At 42.1% G+C, this 20,513-nt stretch overlaps 1 protein-coding gene across 1 annotated transcript; it reads left to right on the top strand.

Moving 5' to 3' along the window:
- Nucleotides 1-11,604: 11,604 nt before the first annotated feature.
- On the top strand, nucleotides 11,605-14,265 carry LOC115193661 (protein phosphatase 1 regulatory subunit 3C-B). Its single transcript, XM_029752529.1, has 2 exons — nucleotides 11,605-11,806; nucleotides 12,255-14,265. The coding sequence occupies exons 1-2, from the start codon at nucleotides 11,793-11,795 to the stop codon at nucleotides 13,228-13,230; spliced, it is 990 nt and encodes a 329-aa protein (XP_029608389.1). The 5' UTR covers nucleotides 11,605-11,792; the 3' UTR covers nucleotides 13,231-14,265.
- The last annotated feature ends 6,248 nt before the right edge of the window (nucleotides 14,266-20,513 follow it).

Here is a 20,513-nt window from a genome sequence, read left to right as displayed (position 1 = left end):
GAAAAACCCCTACTTAAATATGATCTCTAATCAGAGGCAATGAGGATCAGCTGCCTCCAATTAGAGATCAACCCCAAACAATCCCAAAATAGAAATAGACAAACTAGAACCTAAACATAGAAATATAAAACATAGATCAACCCAAAACACCCCCTGTCACGCCCTGCCCTACTCTACTATAGAAAATGACATCTTACTAGGGTCAGGACGTGACAGCAATGCTGAGAATTCAATGCACATGATTGTATACTAACCTTTTACAGTGTTTACTGAACTGCTTACAGTGTATTTTCCAAATGATTGGTCAATATCACAACATAGTTCATAAATCATAACATACTTTCCATACATGATTTATGTGCATTGAAGAGATACAGTTGAAGTCGGAAGTTTACATACACCTTAGTCAAATACATTTTCACAATTCCTGACACTTAATCCTAGTAAAAATTCCCTGTTTTAGGTCAGTTAGGAGCACCACTTTTTTTAAGAATGTGAAATGTCAGAATAATAGTAGAGAGAATGATTTATTTCAGCTTTTATTTCTTTCATCACATTCCCAGTGGGTCAGAAGTTTACATACACTCAATTAGTATTTGGTAGCATTGCCTTTAAATTGTTTAACTTGGGTCAAACGTTTCGGGTAGCCTTACACAAGCTTCCCACAATAAGTTGGGTGAATTTTGGCCCATCCCTCCTGACAGAGCTGGTGTAACTGAGTCGGGTTTGTAGGCCTCGCACACACTTTTTCAGTTCTGCCCACAAATTTTCGATGGGATTGAGGCCAGGGCCTTGTGCTGGCCACTCCAATACCTTGACTTTGTTGTCCTTAAGTCATTTTGCCACAATTTTAGAAGTATGCTTGGGGTCATTGTCCATTTGGAAGACCCATTTGCGACCCAGCTTCAACTTCCTGACTGATGTCTTGAGATGTTGCTTCAATATATCCACATAATTTTCCTTCCTCATGATGCCATCTATTTTGTGAAGTGCACCAGTTCCTCCTGCAGCAAAGCACCCCCACAACATGATGCTGCCACCCCCGTGTTTCACGGTTGGGATGGTGTTCTTCGGCTTGCAAGCCTCCCCCTTTTTCCTCCAAACATAACGATGGTCATTATGGCCAAGCCGTTCTATTTTTGTTTCATCAGACCAGAGGAAATTTCACCAAAAAGTACGATCTTTGTCCCCATGTGTAGTTGCAAACCGTAGTCTGGATTTTATATGGTGGTTTTGGAGCAGTGGCTTCTTCCTTGCTGAGCGGCCTTTCAAGTTATGTCGATATAGGACTCCTTTTACTGTGGATATAGATACCTTTGTACCTGTTTCCTCCAGCATCTTCACAAGGTCCTTTGCTGTTGTTCTGGGATTGATTTGCACTTTTCGCACCAAAGCACGTTCATCTCTATGAGACCGAACGTGTCTCCTTCCTGAGCGGTATGACGGCTGCATGGTCCCATGGTGTTTATACTTGCGTACTATTGTTTGTACAGATGAACGTGGTACCTTCAGGCGTTTGGAAATTGCTCCCAAGGATGAACCAGACTTGTGGAGGTCTACCATTTTTCTTATAAGGTCTTGAGATTTTCCCAAGATGTCAAGCAAAGAGGCACTGAGTTTGAAGGTAGGCCTTGAAATACATCCACAGGTACACCTCCAATTGACTCAAATGATGTCAATTAGCCTATCAGAAACTTCTAAAGCCAATTTTTCAAGCTGTTTAAAGGCACAGTCTACTTAGCGTATGTAAACTTCTGACAAACTGGAATTGGGATACTGTGAATTATAAGTGAAATAATCTGCCAGTAAACAATTGTTGGAAAAATTACTTGTGTCATGCACAAAGTAGATGTCCTAAACGACTTGCCAAAACTATAGTTTGTTAACAAGAAATTTGTGGAGGGTTGAAAAACGAGTTTTAATGACTCCAACCTAAGTGTATGTAAACTTCCGACTTCAACTGTATACATTGCCTTCGGAGAGTATTCCACATCAGTCATTGGCTTCATCACTAAGTGCATCGATGACGTCGTCCCCACAGTGACTGGATGTACATACCCCAACCAGAAGCCATGGATTTCAGGCAACATGTGCACTGAGCTAAAGGCTAGAGCTGCCTCTTTCAAGGAGCGGGACTCTAACCTGGAAGCTTATAAGAAATCCCGCTATGCCCTCCGACGAACCATCAAACAAGCAAAGGGTCAATACAGGACTAAGATCGAATCGTACTACACCGGCTCTGATGCTGGAAAAGCACACAGCTGTCTATATGAGGTCCTACAGTTGACAGTGCATGTCAGAGCAAATACCAAGCCATGAGGTCAAAGAATTGTCTGTAGAGCTCCGAGGCACAGATCTGGGAAAACATACTAAAAGATTTCTGCAGCATTGAATGTAACCAAGAACACAGTGGCCTCCATCATTCTTTAATGGAAGAAGTTTGGAACCACCAAGACTCTTCCTAGAGCAGGCCTCCTGGCCAAACTGAGCAATCGGGGGAGAAGGGCCTTGGACAGAGAGGTGACCAAGAACCCGATGTTCAATCTGATAGAGCTCCAGAGTTCCTCTGTGGAGATGGGAGAACCTTCCAGAAGCACAACCATCTCCGCAGCACTGCACCAATCAAGCCTTTATGGTAGAGTGGCCAGACGGAAGCCACTCCTCAGTAAAAGGCACATGACAGCCTGCTTTGAGATTGCCAAAATTCACCTAAAGACTCTCAGACCATGAGAAACAAGATTCTCTTGTCTGATAAAAGTAAGATTGAACTTGGCCTGAATGACAAGCGTCACGTCTGGAGGAAACCTGGCACCACCATCCCTACTAAGATGAACGGAGCAAAGTACAGAGTGATCCTTGATGAAAACCTGCTCCAGAGCACTCAGGACCTCAGACTGGGGTGAAGGTTCACCTTCCAACAGGACAACGGCCCTAAGCACACAGCCAAGACAACGCAGGTGTGGCTTCGGGACAAGTCTCTGAATGTCCTTGAGTGGCCCAGCCAGAGCCCAATCGAACATCTCTGGAGAGACTTGAAAATAGCCGTGCAGAAACGCTCTCCATCCAACCTGACAGAGCTTGAGGGGATCTGTAGAGAAGATTGGTAGAAACTCCCCAAATACAAGTGTGCCAAGCTTGTAACGTCATTCCCAAGAAAACTCGAGCCTGTAATCACTGCCAAAGGTGCCTCAACCAAGTACTGAGTAAAGCGTCTCAATACTTATATAAATGTTATATTTCAATTTGCAAAATTTTTAAAACATATGTTTTCGCTTTGTCAAAATGGGGTATATTTTTTGATTGATGAGAAAAAAAACCAATTTAACATTTTTTAGAATAAGACTTCAACTTAACAAAATGTGGAAAAAGTCAAGGGGTCTGAATACTTTTCCGAATATGCTATATATATATATATTTAAAGGGTTTTGCCTGTGTTTATCTAGCAAACATAGACGTTGAGAGGGCACCACAAGTTAAGCCATGACAACATCGACAACATTGAAAGCCATCTCTGATGAGCATCCAGTATAATGTTACATTTGGCAAAAACTTTATAGCAGGTAAGACCTCCCCCAAAATGTTGACAAATTGTAATTCACTTCTTGGCTTCTGCTTCTGCACTTTATACTCAAACAGACACAGGCTGACTGACTGCCAAATTTAATGTTGAAGTATGTCACAACACATTACACTCAGTGGTACAACCTTCCCCTTACTGTACGCTGTGCTTCTCTAGTCTATTGTCCCTCTCTACCCAGAGGGGCTTGGTATTCTGTTATTTTCTGTTATACTCTGTAAGGAGCGTGACACCTTTGGTTGAAGTCAAAGTCTCTCCTCAATGTGCTACTGCCTACAACTTGCTACTGCCTACAACATGATTTACATGTATTACCACTGGTGTCAGGGCAAAGAAAGAGATGTTTCATCAGCCAAGCATATCACAGATTTCAGCCAATCAGCAAGAGTGATCCTCTCCTGACCACCAGGCCACGACTCACTGCAAGGTCAGTGCGTGGGCAGGCAGTAACCTAACCATGCCAACTGGCCTGTCGGAAAATCCATAAGTCATTGACTGGACTTTCAGGGTGTCAGAACTTCTACATTTTTTGCCAGGTTTGTGTTGCAACGTTGCTCAATCCAGTATCCCTGACCATAAACAAATAGGCTAGTTTTGATCGGCAATTGCTGATATGTATGAATTATCGGATTCCACACCTGTTTAAAATAACTATGTGGCTGGAGGTCAAGCTAAATACACAGTGGAAGACTGATAGTGGTGTTGGCCCATGTGAGTGTCTATCTAATGTGAGTGGAGCCACTGTGGAGAAAGATGCTACTGGGGCTGTCCCACTCCCATTGATCATCTGTAATGGTCAGGGATAAGGACATTGCAATATTTATACTATCCAACTGAGGAGCATGCAGTATTACAAAAATCTCATATGCATCTCTGGTTGGGATACAAATCTCTGAATGCTCAGGGTCAGTACTCAACACCACCAACTCCCAAATGGCCGTTATACTATGGATCTTCAGCCAGGTCCACCAAAATGGTTGTGTCCTTTCAATTCTTCTTTTTGTATTAAATTAATTTATATGAATGATTATAAAGCATTTAATGAACGTAGTTACCTCAGCTATTAGTATGACAAAATTAATACAGAAACATTTGGACTATTCATGACATACTGGTATTCCTAGATATTGTCACGTCCTGACCAGCAGATGGAGCTGTGGTAGTAGTTTGAGGGCCAGGACGTGGCAGTCTTGTGTGTGTCTTGTGACTCCTAATCAGGAACAGCTGGGAATCGTTGTTCCTGATTGGGAGTCATATATGTAGGAGTTGTTTGTCACTGGGGTTTGTGGGTGGTTGTTTTTACACTGCGTTTTGTATGCCTGTAAAACTGTCACTGTGGTGTTTATTGTTTTTTCAGTGGATGCTCTACTCCTTTTTTTGAAAATTAAAATATGAGTATCCACACTTCCGCTGCGCCTTGGTCCTCCTTACAACAGCACGAAGGATTTTGTGACCGATATGTTTTACTTTACTTTGCTTCCAATTCTTAGATTTTTTTTGCCATATCTTAACAAGTGTATATTTATTAAACCATGAATGTAATCTACGAGTAAAGAACTACCATGAGCACAATAACTGGCAACTACAACACATAATGCATTCACTATACATGCCCTAATCACAGGTATCCTTAAATTATTGATGTTAGTTTGTAACAATATGACAAAGGTTTTGCAATAGTGCTTTGATGAAGGAGCTTGCTACGGCCCAAATATTGAAGGGAATTAAGTTGCCATCCTGAACAATCTTTAAACATCAAATATATTCACTCAATTTAAAGAATAGGAAAACACACACAGTGATTTGATGACTGATTTCTATATACTAATTTAAAAACCAAAACATATATATGTTTAAAGTGAGAAGTAGGCATTGGTCTGAAGCCGAAAAAGAACGGAAATTCACATGAGCACAAACAATGCCTACTCCACCCATGCTCTACCAAGGTTTTCCAGCGCACATCCGTTGACCTACTCCAGTAGCTATGTTGGCATATGTTGTCTCGGATTCAAAACTTAGGATTCAGGTTACTTGAGTCAAACCTTTTCAAACAGCCTAATTCATACTCTTCAGATGAATAATGGACTTTACAGTGTCCTGCAATTAAAATAATATATAGGACCAGTCGGTCGGCCAGATAGGTTTTCTAAGCTAGAAACACTTGAACAAACTTTAAAAGACTAATGTTAGGCAATTTTTTTCAACATGAATAGCGAGGTGATTTCGAGGTAAGAAGAGCTTCTGTTCCCAATAGCCTGCTAGAATAGGCTACTGAGGATGGAGTCATAATTTCAATCACCTGTAGCCTAATCTGACTGACTATCTTCAATCTAATGTGTTCTAACAACTGATTAGCAATTGCGATAGAGCTTTGATAACTTCAAATTCAATTAACTAAACATTGCCATTAATAACTGCATAATAACACAAGGCTACAACAACAAACTGAAGTTACATGCTTTTTATTAAATCTGTTTGCCAGCTCCAGGTAGGCTACACAAGTGGCACAAATTGATTTGCAATGATTCCAGTGATATCATCATTTAAACATATTTATTGTATGAAATGGTAGCCTACAATGGCATACAGTATAAATTACTATATGATGGCCAACAGATGCAAATGTATCATTATCCACATTTCATGTCAGTTTCATAACAGAAGCACGCCAGGGAGTTCCATAACTTCCATTTCCAATTTCAACTTGCGCAGCCCCGAGACCCAAGAACTGAGCATGCTTAAAACATTTTTTTGATACCGTTTTCCATAAGCAAAGTAGACATTAGAATTGAGATTAAACCACGTCCAAGTGAATTGATCTAAGGCACCCAAAGTCATTTTCAAGTGCTTTGCTGCCATTATTTCTTGATGCGCATAAGTTATTGCGTGTAAATAGTCGTGTTATATAAAAAAATAGGTGTTTCTATGAAGACGATCTAAATAGCGTACCTACACTGGACTTGCAGAGTACTACTCTGGTGCCTCTCACTCACCTGACTCAGCCAATAGTGGACTGAGCTGCCTGCTGCAGTGCTTTCTCAACATTCACACACACCCACCCCTTTAGGCTCTCCCCACCACTCACTCACTCACTCACTCACTCACTCACTCACTCACTCACTCACTCACTCACTCACTCAGCAACAGCCTGCCTCACTGCCTGATAGTCAGCAGCAGCGGTCACAGTGAAATCTTTTTTTTTAAAGAGAAATGCCATAGCGGCCGTGGTGCGTAGTAAAAGTAGCCCCAAAACCCGCAACCCATGACCAATAAATTTTCACGTGACATCCTTTTCAAAGTAGCCTAATTTGCAGGAACACTGCGTACATGACAACCCTGCTTTATGGACACTGTAGCCTCAATTTAATCTAGAATTGAAGGTAGGTTTGGCGACCAGCGTGACTATAATATTATCTGCTTATTGTTAGAATGTGGCTTTAGATCTTGTATCAAAGAGATTCAAATCGATTAATTTGGTCTTAGAGGATGTATAATAGTTAATTTATGACCATGGCCCAAAACCAATTGAGCCAGTAAATACAAATATCGCTCTTGCAAACAATTGATCAAAAGAAAATCCCCAAGTGACCTTTCAAAATGTACTTGATTTTATCTCTAGGGGGAGATAAAATCATTAAACTGAGGTTTGCTACTGTAAAATCATATTTGTTTCCATTAAAAGACATTCCTCACTGTCACCATTCATATTTTTTCATTTTTAAACTCTGATTCAGAGGGGTTGGGTTACGTCTGTCGCGACGTAACCTGAACGCCCATCTGCGGCCTGCTAACCATTAGCTGTCTTATCGGCTGCTATCTTAATAGGTCTATCGGACTATTTTCTTGGGCCCCTATAACTATAACTATTTTGCCAATTGGATTGGTCCCCTCTACCACACGGAACCCCACTAATCTATCGACGGAAACGCACGAGGTGGCTAAAAACAGACCATCTTCTGCCAGCTTGCTACCCATGGCCTGGCTAGCTGTCTGAATCACCGTGACCCCAACCAACCTCACTACTCACTGGACCCTTATGATCACTCGGCTAAGCATGCCTCTCCTTAATGTCAATATGCCTTGTCCATTGCTGTTCTGGTTAGTGTTTATTGGCGTATTTCACTGTAGAGCCTCTAGCCCTGCTCATTATTCCTTATCCTACCTTTCAGTTCCACCACCCACACATGCGATGACATCACCTGGTCTCAATTATGTTTCTAGAGACAATATCTCTCTCATCATCACTCAATGCCTAGGTTTACCTCCACTGTATTCACATCCTACCATACCTTTGTCTGTACATTATACCTTGAAGCTATTTTATCGCCCCCAGAAACCTGCTCCTTTTACTCTCTGTTCCGGACGTCCTAGACAACCAATTCTCATAGCTTTTAGCCATACCCTTATGCTACTCCTCCTCTGTTCCTCTGGCGATGTAGAGAAGAATCCAGGCCCTGCAGTGCCTAGCTCCACACCTATTCCCCAGGCGCTCTCTTTTGATGACTTCTGTAACCGTAATAGCCTTGGTTTTATGCATGTTAACATTATAAGCCTTCTCCCTAAACTTGTTTTATTCACTGCTTAAGCACATTCTGCCAACCCGGATGTCCTAGCTGTGTCTGAATCCTGGCTTAGGAAGACCACCAAAAACTCTGAAATCTCCATCCCTAACTACAACATTTTCAGACAAGATAGAACGGCCAAAGGGGGCGGTGTTGCACTCTACTGCAGAGATAGCCTGCAGAGTTCCGTCCTATTATTCAGGTCTGTACCCAAACAATTTGAACTTCTACTTTTAAAAATACACCTCTCCAAAAACAAGTCTCTCACCGTTGCCGCTTGCTATAGACCACCCTCTGCCCCCAGCTGTGCTCTGGACACCATATGTGAACTGATTGCCCCGCATCTATCTTCAGAGCTCGTGCTGCTAGGTGACCTAAACTGGGAGATGCTTAACACCCCAGCCATCCTACAATCTAAGCTTGATGCCCTCAATCTCACACAAATTACCAATGAACCTACCAGGTACCACCCCAAAGCCGTAAACACGGGAACCCTCATAGATATCATCCTAACCAACTTGCCCTCTAAATACACCTCTGCTGTTTTCATTCAAGATCTCAGCGATCACTGCCTCATTGCCTGCATCCGTAATGGGTCGGCGGTCAAACGACCTCCACTCATCACTATCAAACACTCCCTGAAACACTTCAGCAAGCAGGCCTTTCTAATTGACCTGGCCCGGGTATCCTAGAAGGATATTGACCTCATCCCGTCAGTAGAGGATGCCTGGTTATTTTTTTTAAATGCCTTCCTCACCATCTTAAATAAGCATGCCCCATTCAAGAAATGTAGAACCAGGAACAGATATAGCCCTTGGTTCTCTCCAGACCTGACTGCCCTTAACCAACACAAAAACATCCTGTGGCGTTCTGCATTAGCATCGAACAGCCCCCGTGATATGCAACTTTTCAGGGAAGTTAGAAACCAATATACACAAGCAGTTAGAAAAGCCAAGGCTAGCTTTTTCAAGCTGAAATTTGCTTCCTGCAAATTGTAAAGTCCACTGTAAAGTCCATGGAGAATAAGAGCACCTCCTCCCAGCTGCCCACTGCACTGAGGATAGGAAACTCTGTCACCACCGATAAATCCACTATAATTGAGAATTTCAATAAGCATTTTTCTACGGCTGGCCATGCTTTCCACCTGGCTACCCCTACCCCGGTCAACAGCACTGCACCCACCACAGCAACTCGCCCAAGCATTCCCCATTTCTCCTTCTCCCAAATCCAGTCAGCTGATGTTCTGAAAGAGCTGCAAAATCTGGACCCCTACAAATCAGCCGGGCTAGACAATCTGGACCCTCTCTTTCTAAAATGATCTGCCGTAATTGTTGCAACCCCTATTACTAGCCTGTTCAACCTCTCTTTCGTGTCGTCTGAGATTCCCAAGATTGGAAAGTAGCTGCGATCATTCCCCTCTTGAAAGGGGGGGACACTCTTGACCCAAACTGTTATAGACCTATATCTATCCTACCCTGCCTTTCTAAGGTCTTCAAAAGCCAAGTCAACAAACAGATTACCGACCATTTCGAATCCCACCGCACCTTCTCCACTATGCAATCTGGTTTCAGCGCTGGTCACGGGTGCACCTCAGCCATGCTCAAGGTCCTAAACGATATCTTAACCGCCATCGATAAGAAAATACTGTGCAGCCGTATTCATTGACCTGGCCAAGGCTTTCGACTCTGTCAATCACCACATCCTCATCGGCAGACTCAATAGTCGTGGACTCTCAAATGATTGCCTCGCCTGGGTCACCAACTACTTCTCTGATAGAGTTCAGTGTGTCAAATCGGAGGGCCTGTTGTCCGGACCTCTGGCAGTCTCTATGGGGGTGCCACAGGGTTCAATTATTGGGCCGACTATCTTCTCTGTATACATCAATGATGTTGCTCTTGCTGCTGGTGTGTCTCTGATCCACCTCTACGTAGACAACACCATTCTGTATACTTCTGGCCCTTCTTTGGACACTGTGTTAACAACCCTCCAGACGAGCTTCAATGCCATACAACTCTCCTTCCGTGGCCTCCAACTGCTCTTAAATACATGTACAACTAAATGCATGCTCTTCAACCGATCGCTGCCTGCACCTGCCCGCCCCTCCAGCATCACTACTCTGGACGGTTCTGACTTAGAATATGTGGACAACTACAAATACCTAGGTGTCTGGTTAGACTGTAAACTCTCCTTCCAGACTCACATCAAACATCTCCAATCCAAAGTTAAATCTAGAATTGGTTTCCTATTTCGCAACAAAGCATCCTTCACTCATGCTGCCAAACATACCCTCGTAAAACTGACCATCCTACCGATCCTCGACTTCGGCGATGTCATTTCCAAAAGAGCCTCCAATACCCTACTCAATAAATTGGATGCAGTCTATCACAGTGCCATCCGTTTTGTCACCAAAGCCCCATATACTACCCACCACTGCAACCTGTACGCTCTCGTTGGCTGACCCTCGCTTAATACTCGTCGCCAAACCCACTGGCTCCAGGTCATCTACAAGACCCTGCTAGGTAAAGTTCCCCCTTATCTCAGCTCACTGGTCACCGTAGCAGCACCCACCTGTAGCACGCGCGCCAGCAGGTATATCTCTCTGGTCATCCCCAATGCCAATTCCTCCTTCGGCCGCCTCTCCTTACAGTTCTCTGCTGCCAATGACTGAAATGAACTACAAAAATCTCTGGAAACACTTATCTTCCTCACTAGCTTTAAGCACCAGCTGTCAGGGCAGCTCACAGATTACTGCAGCTGTACATAGCCCATCTATAATTAAGTCCAAACAACTACTGTATTTATTTATTTAGCTCCTTTGCACCCCATTATTTATATTTCTACTTTGCACTTTCTTCCACTGCAAATCTACCATTCCAGTGTTTTACTTGCTATATTGTATGTACTTCGCCACCATGGCCTTTTTCACCTTTACCGCCCTTATCTCACCTTATTTGCTCACATTGTATATAGACTTATTTTTCTACTGTATTATTGACTGTATGTTTTACTCCATGTGTAACTCTGTTTTGTTGTATATGTCAAACTGCTTTGCTTTATCTTGGCCAGGTCGCAATTGTAAATGAGAACTTGTTCTCAACTCGCCTACCTGGTTAAATAAAGGTGAAGTAAAATAAATTAAATTAAATGATTAAGACACATTTCAGTTGAATGCATTCAGTTGTACAACTGACTAGGTATCCCCTTTTAAACACATAAACCAGAAATAGTGAATTGGCTGCAGCACATCATCAATACCAGCAGAGGTCTACAATGACTCTCAAATAGAACGTGTCAGGATGAGGAATCCAAACTGGCCCCCCTCAAATAAAAAACTCCATGTGGATTGGCTAGAGACCAAGACATATTTGCTCTGATTGGTTGAAGCTAAACTCCTCAGATCTTTCATTGGTTGTTTGAGAAACTATGTGAGCAAAATATGCAAATTGACTCAAAATGGCAGTTGAAACCACTGGCTCTCATGCTTGGGAGACTGAACTGCAGAGAGAGCAAGGGGGGCATGCCTGCTCAACACTACTGACTGCAAGTTATGAATTCATGACAAGATACTTGAACAAAACTAGTTATTACAGTACATTTTAAAGCATATCTTGTTCATTCATCACTGTCTTGGAACCCCTCTCTTTATTTTTCAAATGAGTGCCACGAGGTAAGGATCATTGTTTTGTGTTTAAATGTAGCCTTACAGTAGATGTTTGCAGTTCAAGGCAATAACTCATTTGGATGGGTTCTCAATTTGTAAGCAGAATAAAATCTTGTATTGATCATTTTACAAATGTTTTGGTATTCATTTAGATTTTAGGAATAGCACGATCATGTCAGCTGAACAAAAATCTATGGTTGGCAACAACTTTTCTGGTGAAGTAGATGTTCTTCCAAAAATGTTGACTGCCATGTAATATCATGAGACTAAAAAAACATACATTTAGTAGATACGTAACGGGGCCCCGTTATGTACCTAGACATTGACCTGTATAATATAGTGAAGTGCATAATGAACACATTTAGATGAACACATTCGAGGACCTCAAAAGACCTGAAGATAAAATATTGAAGGACTTTATTAAAATACATTCTGTTTGTTCCTCCTTCCTCAGGGTCCTCCACGTATTAAATTCATCAGCAATGCCGGTTCCTGTTATGCCTGTAGACATCGCTATGCGGATGTACATCACACACTCGCCACCTCTCCGGAGCTTCCTCAGTTCCCATGAGGACTTGAGGGCCAGGAACCGGGCAAACCACTACAAGCCCCTACGGCCCTGCATCAGCTCCCAGAGGCCCCTGGAGGCCCCCAGTCTGGTCTGGAAGAGCCCCAAGACAACCATGAAGACCTCAAAGGGCAAGAAGAGAGTGGTCTTTGCCGACTCCAAAGGCATGTCTCTCACAGCCATCCACGTCTTTTCAAAGTTTGATGAGGAGCCCATGCTGACCAACTTTCAATTTGACCTCATAGACCTGGAAAATGCCACCATGGAGCTGAAGATCAGCCCCAAGCGAAGCCTGGTGCTGGACTTTCCCCAACCCGCTGCAGACTATCTGGCCTTCCGGAACCGGCTGTTGAAGAACTCTGTGTGCCTGGAAAACTGCACACTGCAGGATAAGTCACTCACAGGCACCGTGAAAGTCCGAAACCTTGGCTTTGAGAAATCTGTCCATGTCCGGGTAACTGTTGACTCATGGAAAACCTACACAGACATTGACTGCACCTTTATGAACAACATCTACAGTTGCCAGGACACAGACACATTCGCCTTTGTCTTCAAACTGCCCCGTTACGTACCTCCTTATAACAGAGTCGAATTCTGCATATGCTTCAAAAGCAAAGACCAGGTTTTCTGGGACAATAATGACGGGAAAAACTACATTCTCAAACCAATTGGGTGGAATGGAGAGGATGTGAAAACACTTCCCAAAACCCCTGTTGAGCGTAAGAAACCAGAAGAGCACAAGAACTCCAGTAAACTACTGGAGATGGGGTTTGACCAGTTTGGAAGTCCACGCTCATCAAGTGGACTCTTTCCTGGGTTGCAAAGCTGGGGCCGAATTGAGAATGGTGCCAACTACTGGTGAAATTAGGGAAGACTTTCAGCTACAGTGAATAGTTATAACAGGGATAGACTTGGAGCAGAGGGATAGCAGTACTAGTGACATAGCTTATCTTAAAATGTCAAAAGCTGCTTTGAATGCAATGAAGCACATCAAGAAATAAAAAGTGTATGGAAATATGGACCATGGCTTGTTTCTACTGCTATTTGGTTACCATAGAGATACTTTCTTAATATGATCAGAGAGACGGAGGCAATTGATGTTTGTTTTATTTTACATGTGATTCTTGTGTAAAGTAATTTAGTGCCTTCTCAATATCATGCCTGTTATAAAACAAATACCCATTGAAATTTAAGTTTGACAATTTGTAACCTGGTATAAGCCCATTTTCAGGGTTGGAATTTCCGTAAGCAAATACACTAATTGAGATGAACTTCCTGATTTCCATACATACAGTATGTGGTGGGATTGGACCAATGGGATGTCCTTCATATTGAAGGGTAAGAGTGGTATCATCCATCTGTGAAAAAATGAAATACAAATGTAGATGAATTTCTCAGTAAATAAGGCAAATGATAAAATGCACGTTCAACTTCCTTTGTACCTTCAAAATATATGTTTTTATTCAAGACTCGTGTCATTTGATTTCTCAACATTGCTGTCTCATGTATCTCTTTTCAAATGCTTATTATTGTATTTGATGCAATGTGAAGTTGTACTGATAAGATACAATCAGGAAATGTAATTATCGCGGCCTGTTGTCTCATACAGGAGTTACTGCTGGTATGTTTTTCTTTCCCAATAAGTGCCATGATACTGTTAAGTCAGTATTACAGAACTGTGCCTTGTGGTGGACCTATTCTGTTTAACTGGGCTCTATGAATGGTGATTGTTCTATAAGTGTAAATCTGGTGTGTGTTGAGCAGTGGTGTGGCTGAAGTATGTATGTACACTATTTTATTTTATTACTGTGAGAAAAGGTTGGTCATTGTGCTCATGAATGTGTGCTTAAAGTGTATGTGATCCATTTAGAAATAAAATGTTATATTGTACAAAACATTCATGATCCCCAGTCACTTTTTCATTACCTCTTGAGGGGTATGCCACAATGCAGGTTCTAATAATGGCAAAGCTCTCTTCGTGTCACTGACACATTTTAAACAGCTGGCTTTGACCGTGAGGCATCGGAGAGGGTTGAAGTCATACCCCTACTACAGACTCCATTTTACACCTTGGTCAGCAGCATGACAAATAGCTGGCTGTTGACCGCTCATGCCGGAGGAGTGCTGAAAGTAAACTCCAGTCTTGCGACACCTTGGTGTTAGAGCAGTGTGGATACACACAGCTGGATATTACATAGCTAGTTCACACAATAGGGGAGCCTTCAAGTTTCAGTGTGTCATTGGTTATTACATACATAACTTCATACATTTACAGGGGACAAGGTGAACCGAGTTATATTCTCATCCTTCTCTTCTTTCAGAGGTAGTGATATGCCCATGCATTATTTTGTCAGTGGAATGTAAATTAAAGTGTTCTTTGACTCCAGTCAGTTTCCTGTGCAGAATCATACCCAGCAGGACACATAACTCCTCTGCCTCAACAGGAAGAGCCCTCAGGATAAGACTGCTCACCAGCCCCTGAATGATACCAATATCCTGAAACCTCCTGATAAACATCAGCCTTTGCATTATGGAGGATGACACAATAAAATATCTTCCTGCAAGAGGCATTACTGTAAAAAAAACACGAGAAGCATTCACTACTCTATATCATATCAGACTCGCCTTGAAACATCCAGTAAACCGCACATGCCAAACATACTGTAAGTGAAATATTAACGGAGCACTGACGACTACTTGAGGTTAACCTGATAGAAATTATGCAATAAGAACGCAAAAGCAATGGACACCTTCCATTTACAGATGTAGGATCTTAATTTGATCACCCGGTTCTAGTAGAACTTTCATGCAATGCAGGGCATTTGAAACTTGTGGTGTATTTGAGGTTTAAAAAGGCTTCTGAAGTCTGTAATTTGTACTTTTAAATTTCAGACTTGAACCAACATAATAATTCACATTTCCTGTTGCTGCCGGATTATTTTCCTGCTGTGGCAAACTGGCTCAAATTACGATCCTACATCTGTAGTATAATATGCTAAAAACAGACCCTTTTAAGGTAATCTTTCCCTAGGACTAGGTGCATGAAAACAAAAAAATAGTTGTGTGTTTTGAACAGAGGTCCACAACCAATACAAATATAACCTACATTTTCACCTGGTGAAGTTTTTTTGTCCTGTGGGTGCAGGAGACAGTAGTTTTATTGATAAAAACAGTTTTCATAAGGAGTCCTCAAGGCACAATTTTATGCATCTAATTTGATTTGTAAATTGTATTTTTGAACTGTTCCAGATATACAGTTGGACATAATTTGTTTCATCATACTGTGAACCAAGGAGCCTTTGCGTGCTCTACTCAGTGTTATCTATGATACAGGATAGTTAATTAAAATCTCACAAGGCACATGAACCCACACACCACTCAATTGCAGATATAATAGAAACATATCGTTAATATGCAGTTCATAAACACAGCACTAAAACTGAAGAGGTTTACAATGGATCACACCTACAAAATGTACCTAGACCAGGTGTAGATGTTGGTATTTACAACATGGTGTGTTTTGCCATCATCCAGACATGAAAATAGAATTGTGGTGGTTCATAACAAGGGGTGGGAGGTTGATAAGAAGAGATTCATTATTTTCTCTGAAATTCTGGTGGAACCAAAATACTATTTTTCATAACTTTACAAATAAAACATTGTGTTGAACTTCTGACAATAAAAGGTAAGGAATTCTATCCACATTGTTCCATCCAGTCTGTTCCAAGGAAAACAACATAATGGGATAGCTAGCAACTTGTAAACAATTACCCATTCCTATAAGTGAGTACTATTTTAATAGTAATGTTAAATAATACACATTGGCTGTTAAGCCAATTATATTATATGACTGTTGCCTCCCGTTTAAGTTTATTGTGATGGCAATGATGTTTGTTTTTGATGATAATTATTAGGTGACGGTCGCTAGCTACAATGGCATCTCCAACCTAGCCTAGCTTTTAGCTAGCTACCTAGCTTGACTTGCTTTAAAGATAGACAAACAAATTGAGGAAAAAGTAACTAAACAAAACACGTTTTATTCTCACCTGAAACAATATATTTATCCTGTCTTGAATAAAAAAGGTAATATTTTGCAATCTCCCAAATTAAATGTTGATCTCTGACAAGAGACAGGCTCTCCTCCATCTTGCGTTACAAACCCTACACTTGTCCATTCAGTAGTGGGGCAAGACTCCGTGAAGATGACGTACGGTGTAATGAAACACGTCACGATGTAAATGGGGCAAAACAGTGAAAAAAAATGGGCAAAGAGAAAATAGAAAAATAATAGACAGGAATAAATACATAATGATCACAACTTGTCTATATACAGTTGAAGTCGGACGTTTACATACACCTTAACCAAATACATTTAAACTCAGTTTTTCACAATTCCTGACATTTAATCCTAGTAAAAATGCCCTGTCTTAGGTCAGTTAGGATCACCACTTTATTTTAAGAATGTGAAATGTCAGAATAATAGTAGAGAGAATGATTTATTTCAGCTTTTATTTCTTTCATCACATTCCCAGTGGGTCAGAAGTTTACATACACTCAACTAGTATTTGGTATCATTGCCTTTAAACGTTTTGGGTAGCCTTCCACAAGCTTTCCACAATAAGTTGGGTGAATTTTGGCACATTCCTCCTGACAGAGCTGGTGTAACTGAGTCAGGTTTGTAGGCCTCCTTGCTCGCACACACTTTTTCAGTTCTGCCTAAAACAATTCTATAGGATTGAGGTCAGGGCTTTGTGATGGCCACTCCAATACCTTGACTTCGTTGTCCTTAAGCCATTTTGCCACAACTTTGGAAGTATGCTTGGGGTCCTTGTCCATTTGGAAGACCCATTTGCGAGCAAGCTTTAACTTCCTGTCTTGAGATGTTGCTTCAATATATCCACATAATTTTCCTCCCTCATGATGCCATCTATTTTGTGAAGTGCACCAGTCCCTCCTGCAGCAAAGCACCCCCCCAACATGATGCTGCCACCCCCGTCCTTCACGGTTGGGATGGTGTTCTTCGGCTTGCAAGCCTCCCCCTTTTTCTTCCAAACATAATTATGGTCATAATGGCCAAACCATTCTATTTTTGTTTAATCAGACCAGAGGACATTTCTCCAAAAAGTACAATCTTTGTCCCCATGTGCAGTTGCAAACCGTAGTCTGGCTTTTTTAGTCTGGCGGTTTTGGAGCAGTGGCTTCTTCCTTGCTGAGTTTCCTCCAGCATCTTCACAAGGTCCTTTGCTGTTGTTCTGGGATTGATTTTCACTTTTCGCACCAAAGTACATTCATCTCTAGGAGACAGAACGCGTCTCCTTCCTTAGCGGTATGACGGCTGTGTGGTCCCATGGTGTTTATACTTGCGTACTATTGTTTGTACAGATGAACGTGGTACCTTCAGGTGTTTGGAAATTGCTCCCAAGGATGAACCAGACTTGTGGAGGTCTACAATTTTTTTCTGAGGTCTTGGCTGATTTCTTTAGATTTTCCCATGATGTCAAGCAAAGAGGCACTGAGTTTGAAGGTAGGCCTTGAAATGCATCCACAGGTATAACTTCAATTGACTCAAACAATGTAAATTAGCCTATCAGAAGCTTCTAAAGCCATGACATCATTTTCTGGAATTTTCCAAGCTTTTTAAAGGCACAGTCAGATTATATATGGAAACTTCTGACCCACTGGAATTGTGATACTGTGAATTATAAGTGAAATAATCTGTCTGTAAACAAATGTTGGAAAAATTAGTAGATGTAGATGTAGATGTCCTAACCGACTTGCCAAATCTATAGTTTGTTAACAAGACATTTGTGGAGTGGTTGAAAAACGAGTTTTAATGACTCCAACATAAGTGTATGTAAACTTCCGACTTCAACTGTACATGGGGTACCAGTACCGAGTCGATGTGGTATGAGGTAATTGAGGTATATATACACTACATGACCAAAAGTATGTGGACACCTGCTAATCGAACATCTCATTCCAATATCATGGACATTTATATGGAGTTGGTCACCCCTTTGCTGCATTAACAGCTTCCACTCTTCTGGGAAGGCTTTCGACTAGATGTTGGAACATTGCTGCGGGGACTTGCTTCCATTCAGCCACAAGAGCATTGGTGAGGTCAGGCACTGATGTGGGCGATTAGGCCTGGCTCGCACTCTGCGTTCCAATTCAGGTCAGGGCTCTGTGCAGGCCTGTCAAGTTCTTCCATACTGATCTCGACAAACTATTTCAGTATGGACCTCACTTTGTGCACCGGGGAATTGTCATGCTGAAACAGGAAAGGGCCTTCCCTCATCTAGAATGTCATTGTACACTGTAGCGTAAAAAAATCCCTTTACTGGAACTAAAAGGCCTAGCCCGAAACATGAAAAACAGCCCCAGAACATTATTCCTTCTCAACCCAACTTTACAGTTGGCACTATGCATTGGGGCAGGTAGCGTTCTCCTGGCATCCGCCAAACCCAGATTCTTCCATCGGACTGTCAGATGGCAAAGTGTGATTCAGATGGCAAAGTGTGATTCATCACTCCAGAGAACGTGTTTCCACTGCTCCAGAGTTCAAAGGCGGCAAGCTTTACATCACTCCAGCCAACGCCTGGCATTGCGCATGGTGATCTTAGGCTTGTGTGAAGCTGCTCGGCCGTGGAAACCCATTTCATGAAGCTCCCGACGAACAGTTCTTGTGCTGACGTTGCTTTCAGAGGCAGTTTGGAACTCGGTAGTGAGTGTTGCAACCGAAGACAAACAATTTTTAGGTGCTATGCGCTTGAGCACTAGGCAGTCCCCTTCTGTGAGCTTGTGTTGCCTACCACTTCATGACCAGGGCAGCTCTAGCCGGGCAGAAATTAGACCAACTGACTTATTGGAAAGCTGGCATTCTATGACGGTGCCACATTGAATGTCACTGAGCTCTTCAGTAAGGCCATTCTACTGCCAATGTTTGTCTATGGAAATTGTATGGCTGTGTGCTTGATTTTATACACCTGTCAGGAACGGGTGTGGCTGAAATAGCCGAATTCACTAATTTGAAGGGGTGTCCACATACTTTTGTATATATAGTGTATGTACATATGGGTAGGGGTAAAGCGACTATGCAACAGGATAGATAATAAGCAGTAGCAGTGTATGTGATGAGTCAAAAGAGTTAGTGCAAAGGGGAGGCAATGCAGATAGTCCGGGTAGCTATTTGGTTAACTATTTAGCAGTCTGGGTTGCTCATCTTTTCAGTTTGCTGCAGCTAGCGACTGGAACGAGCTGCAACAAACACTCAAACTGGACAGTTTTATCTCAATCTCTTCATTCAAAGACTCAATAATGGACACTCTTACTGACAGTTGTGGCTGCTTTGCTTGATGTATTGTTGTCTCTACCTTCTTGCCTTTTGTGCTGTTGTCTGTGCCAAGTAATGTTTGTACCCTGTTTTGTCCTGCTACCATGTCCATGTTCTGCTGCTGCCATGTTGTCGTCATGTTGTGTTGCTACCATGCTATGTTGTCATGTGTTGCTGCCCTGCTATGTTGTTGTCTTAGGTCTCTCTTTATGTAGTGTTGTGTTGTCTCTCTTATCGTGATGTGTTTTGTCCTATATTTTTATTTAACACATTTTTATTTTTAATCCGAGACCCTGTCCCCGCAGGAGGCATTATGCTAGGCCATCATTATTTGTTCTGATTTGCCTAGTTAAATAATGGTTAAATACTTTTTTTAAATGACTAGTAGAAGCTGTTCAAGGTCCTGTTGGGTCCAGATATGGGGCATCGGTACCGCTTGCCGTACGGTAGCAGAGAGAACAGTTCATGACTTGGGTGGCTGGAGTCTTTGACAATGTTTAGGGCCTTCTTCTGACACCGCCTGGTATAGAGGTCCTGGATGGCAGTGAGCTCGGCCCCAGTGATGTACTGGGCTGTGCGCACTACCCTCTGTAACACCTTGTGGTCAGATGCCAAGCAGTTGCCATACCAAGCGGTGATACAGCCCGTCAATATGCTTGTTCTCAATGGTGCAGCTGTATAACCTTTTGAAGATCTGAGGGCCCATGCCATATATTTTCAGCCTCCTGAGGGGGAAGAGGCATTGTCATGACTTCTTCACGACTGTGTTGATGTGTGTGGACCGTGTTAATGATGTGGACACTGAGGAACTT

This window comes from Salmo trutta, chromosome 5 (genome assembly GCF_901001165.1).
Source record: "Salmo trutta chromosome 5, fSalTru1.1, whole genome shotgun sequence".
Taxonomy (NCBI): Eukaryota; Metazoa; Chordata; class Actinopteri; order Salmoniformes; family Salmonidae; genus Salmo; species Salmo trutta.
This window is presented reverse-complemented; position numbering and strand designations above follow the sequence as displayed.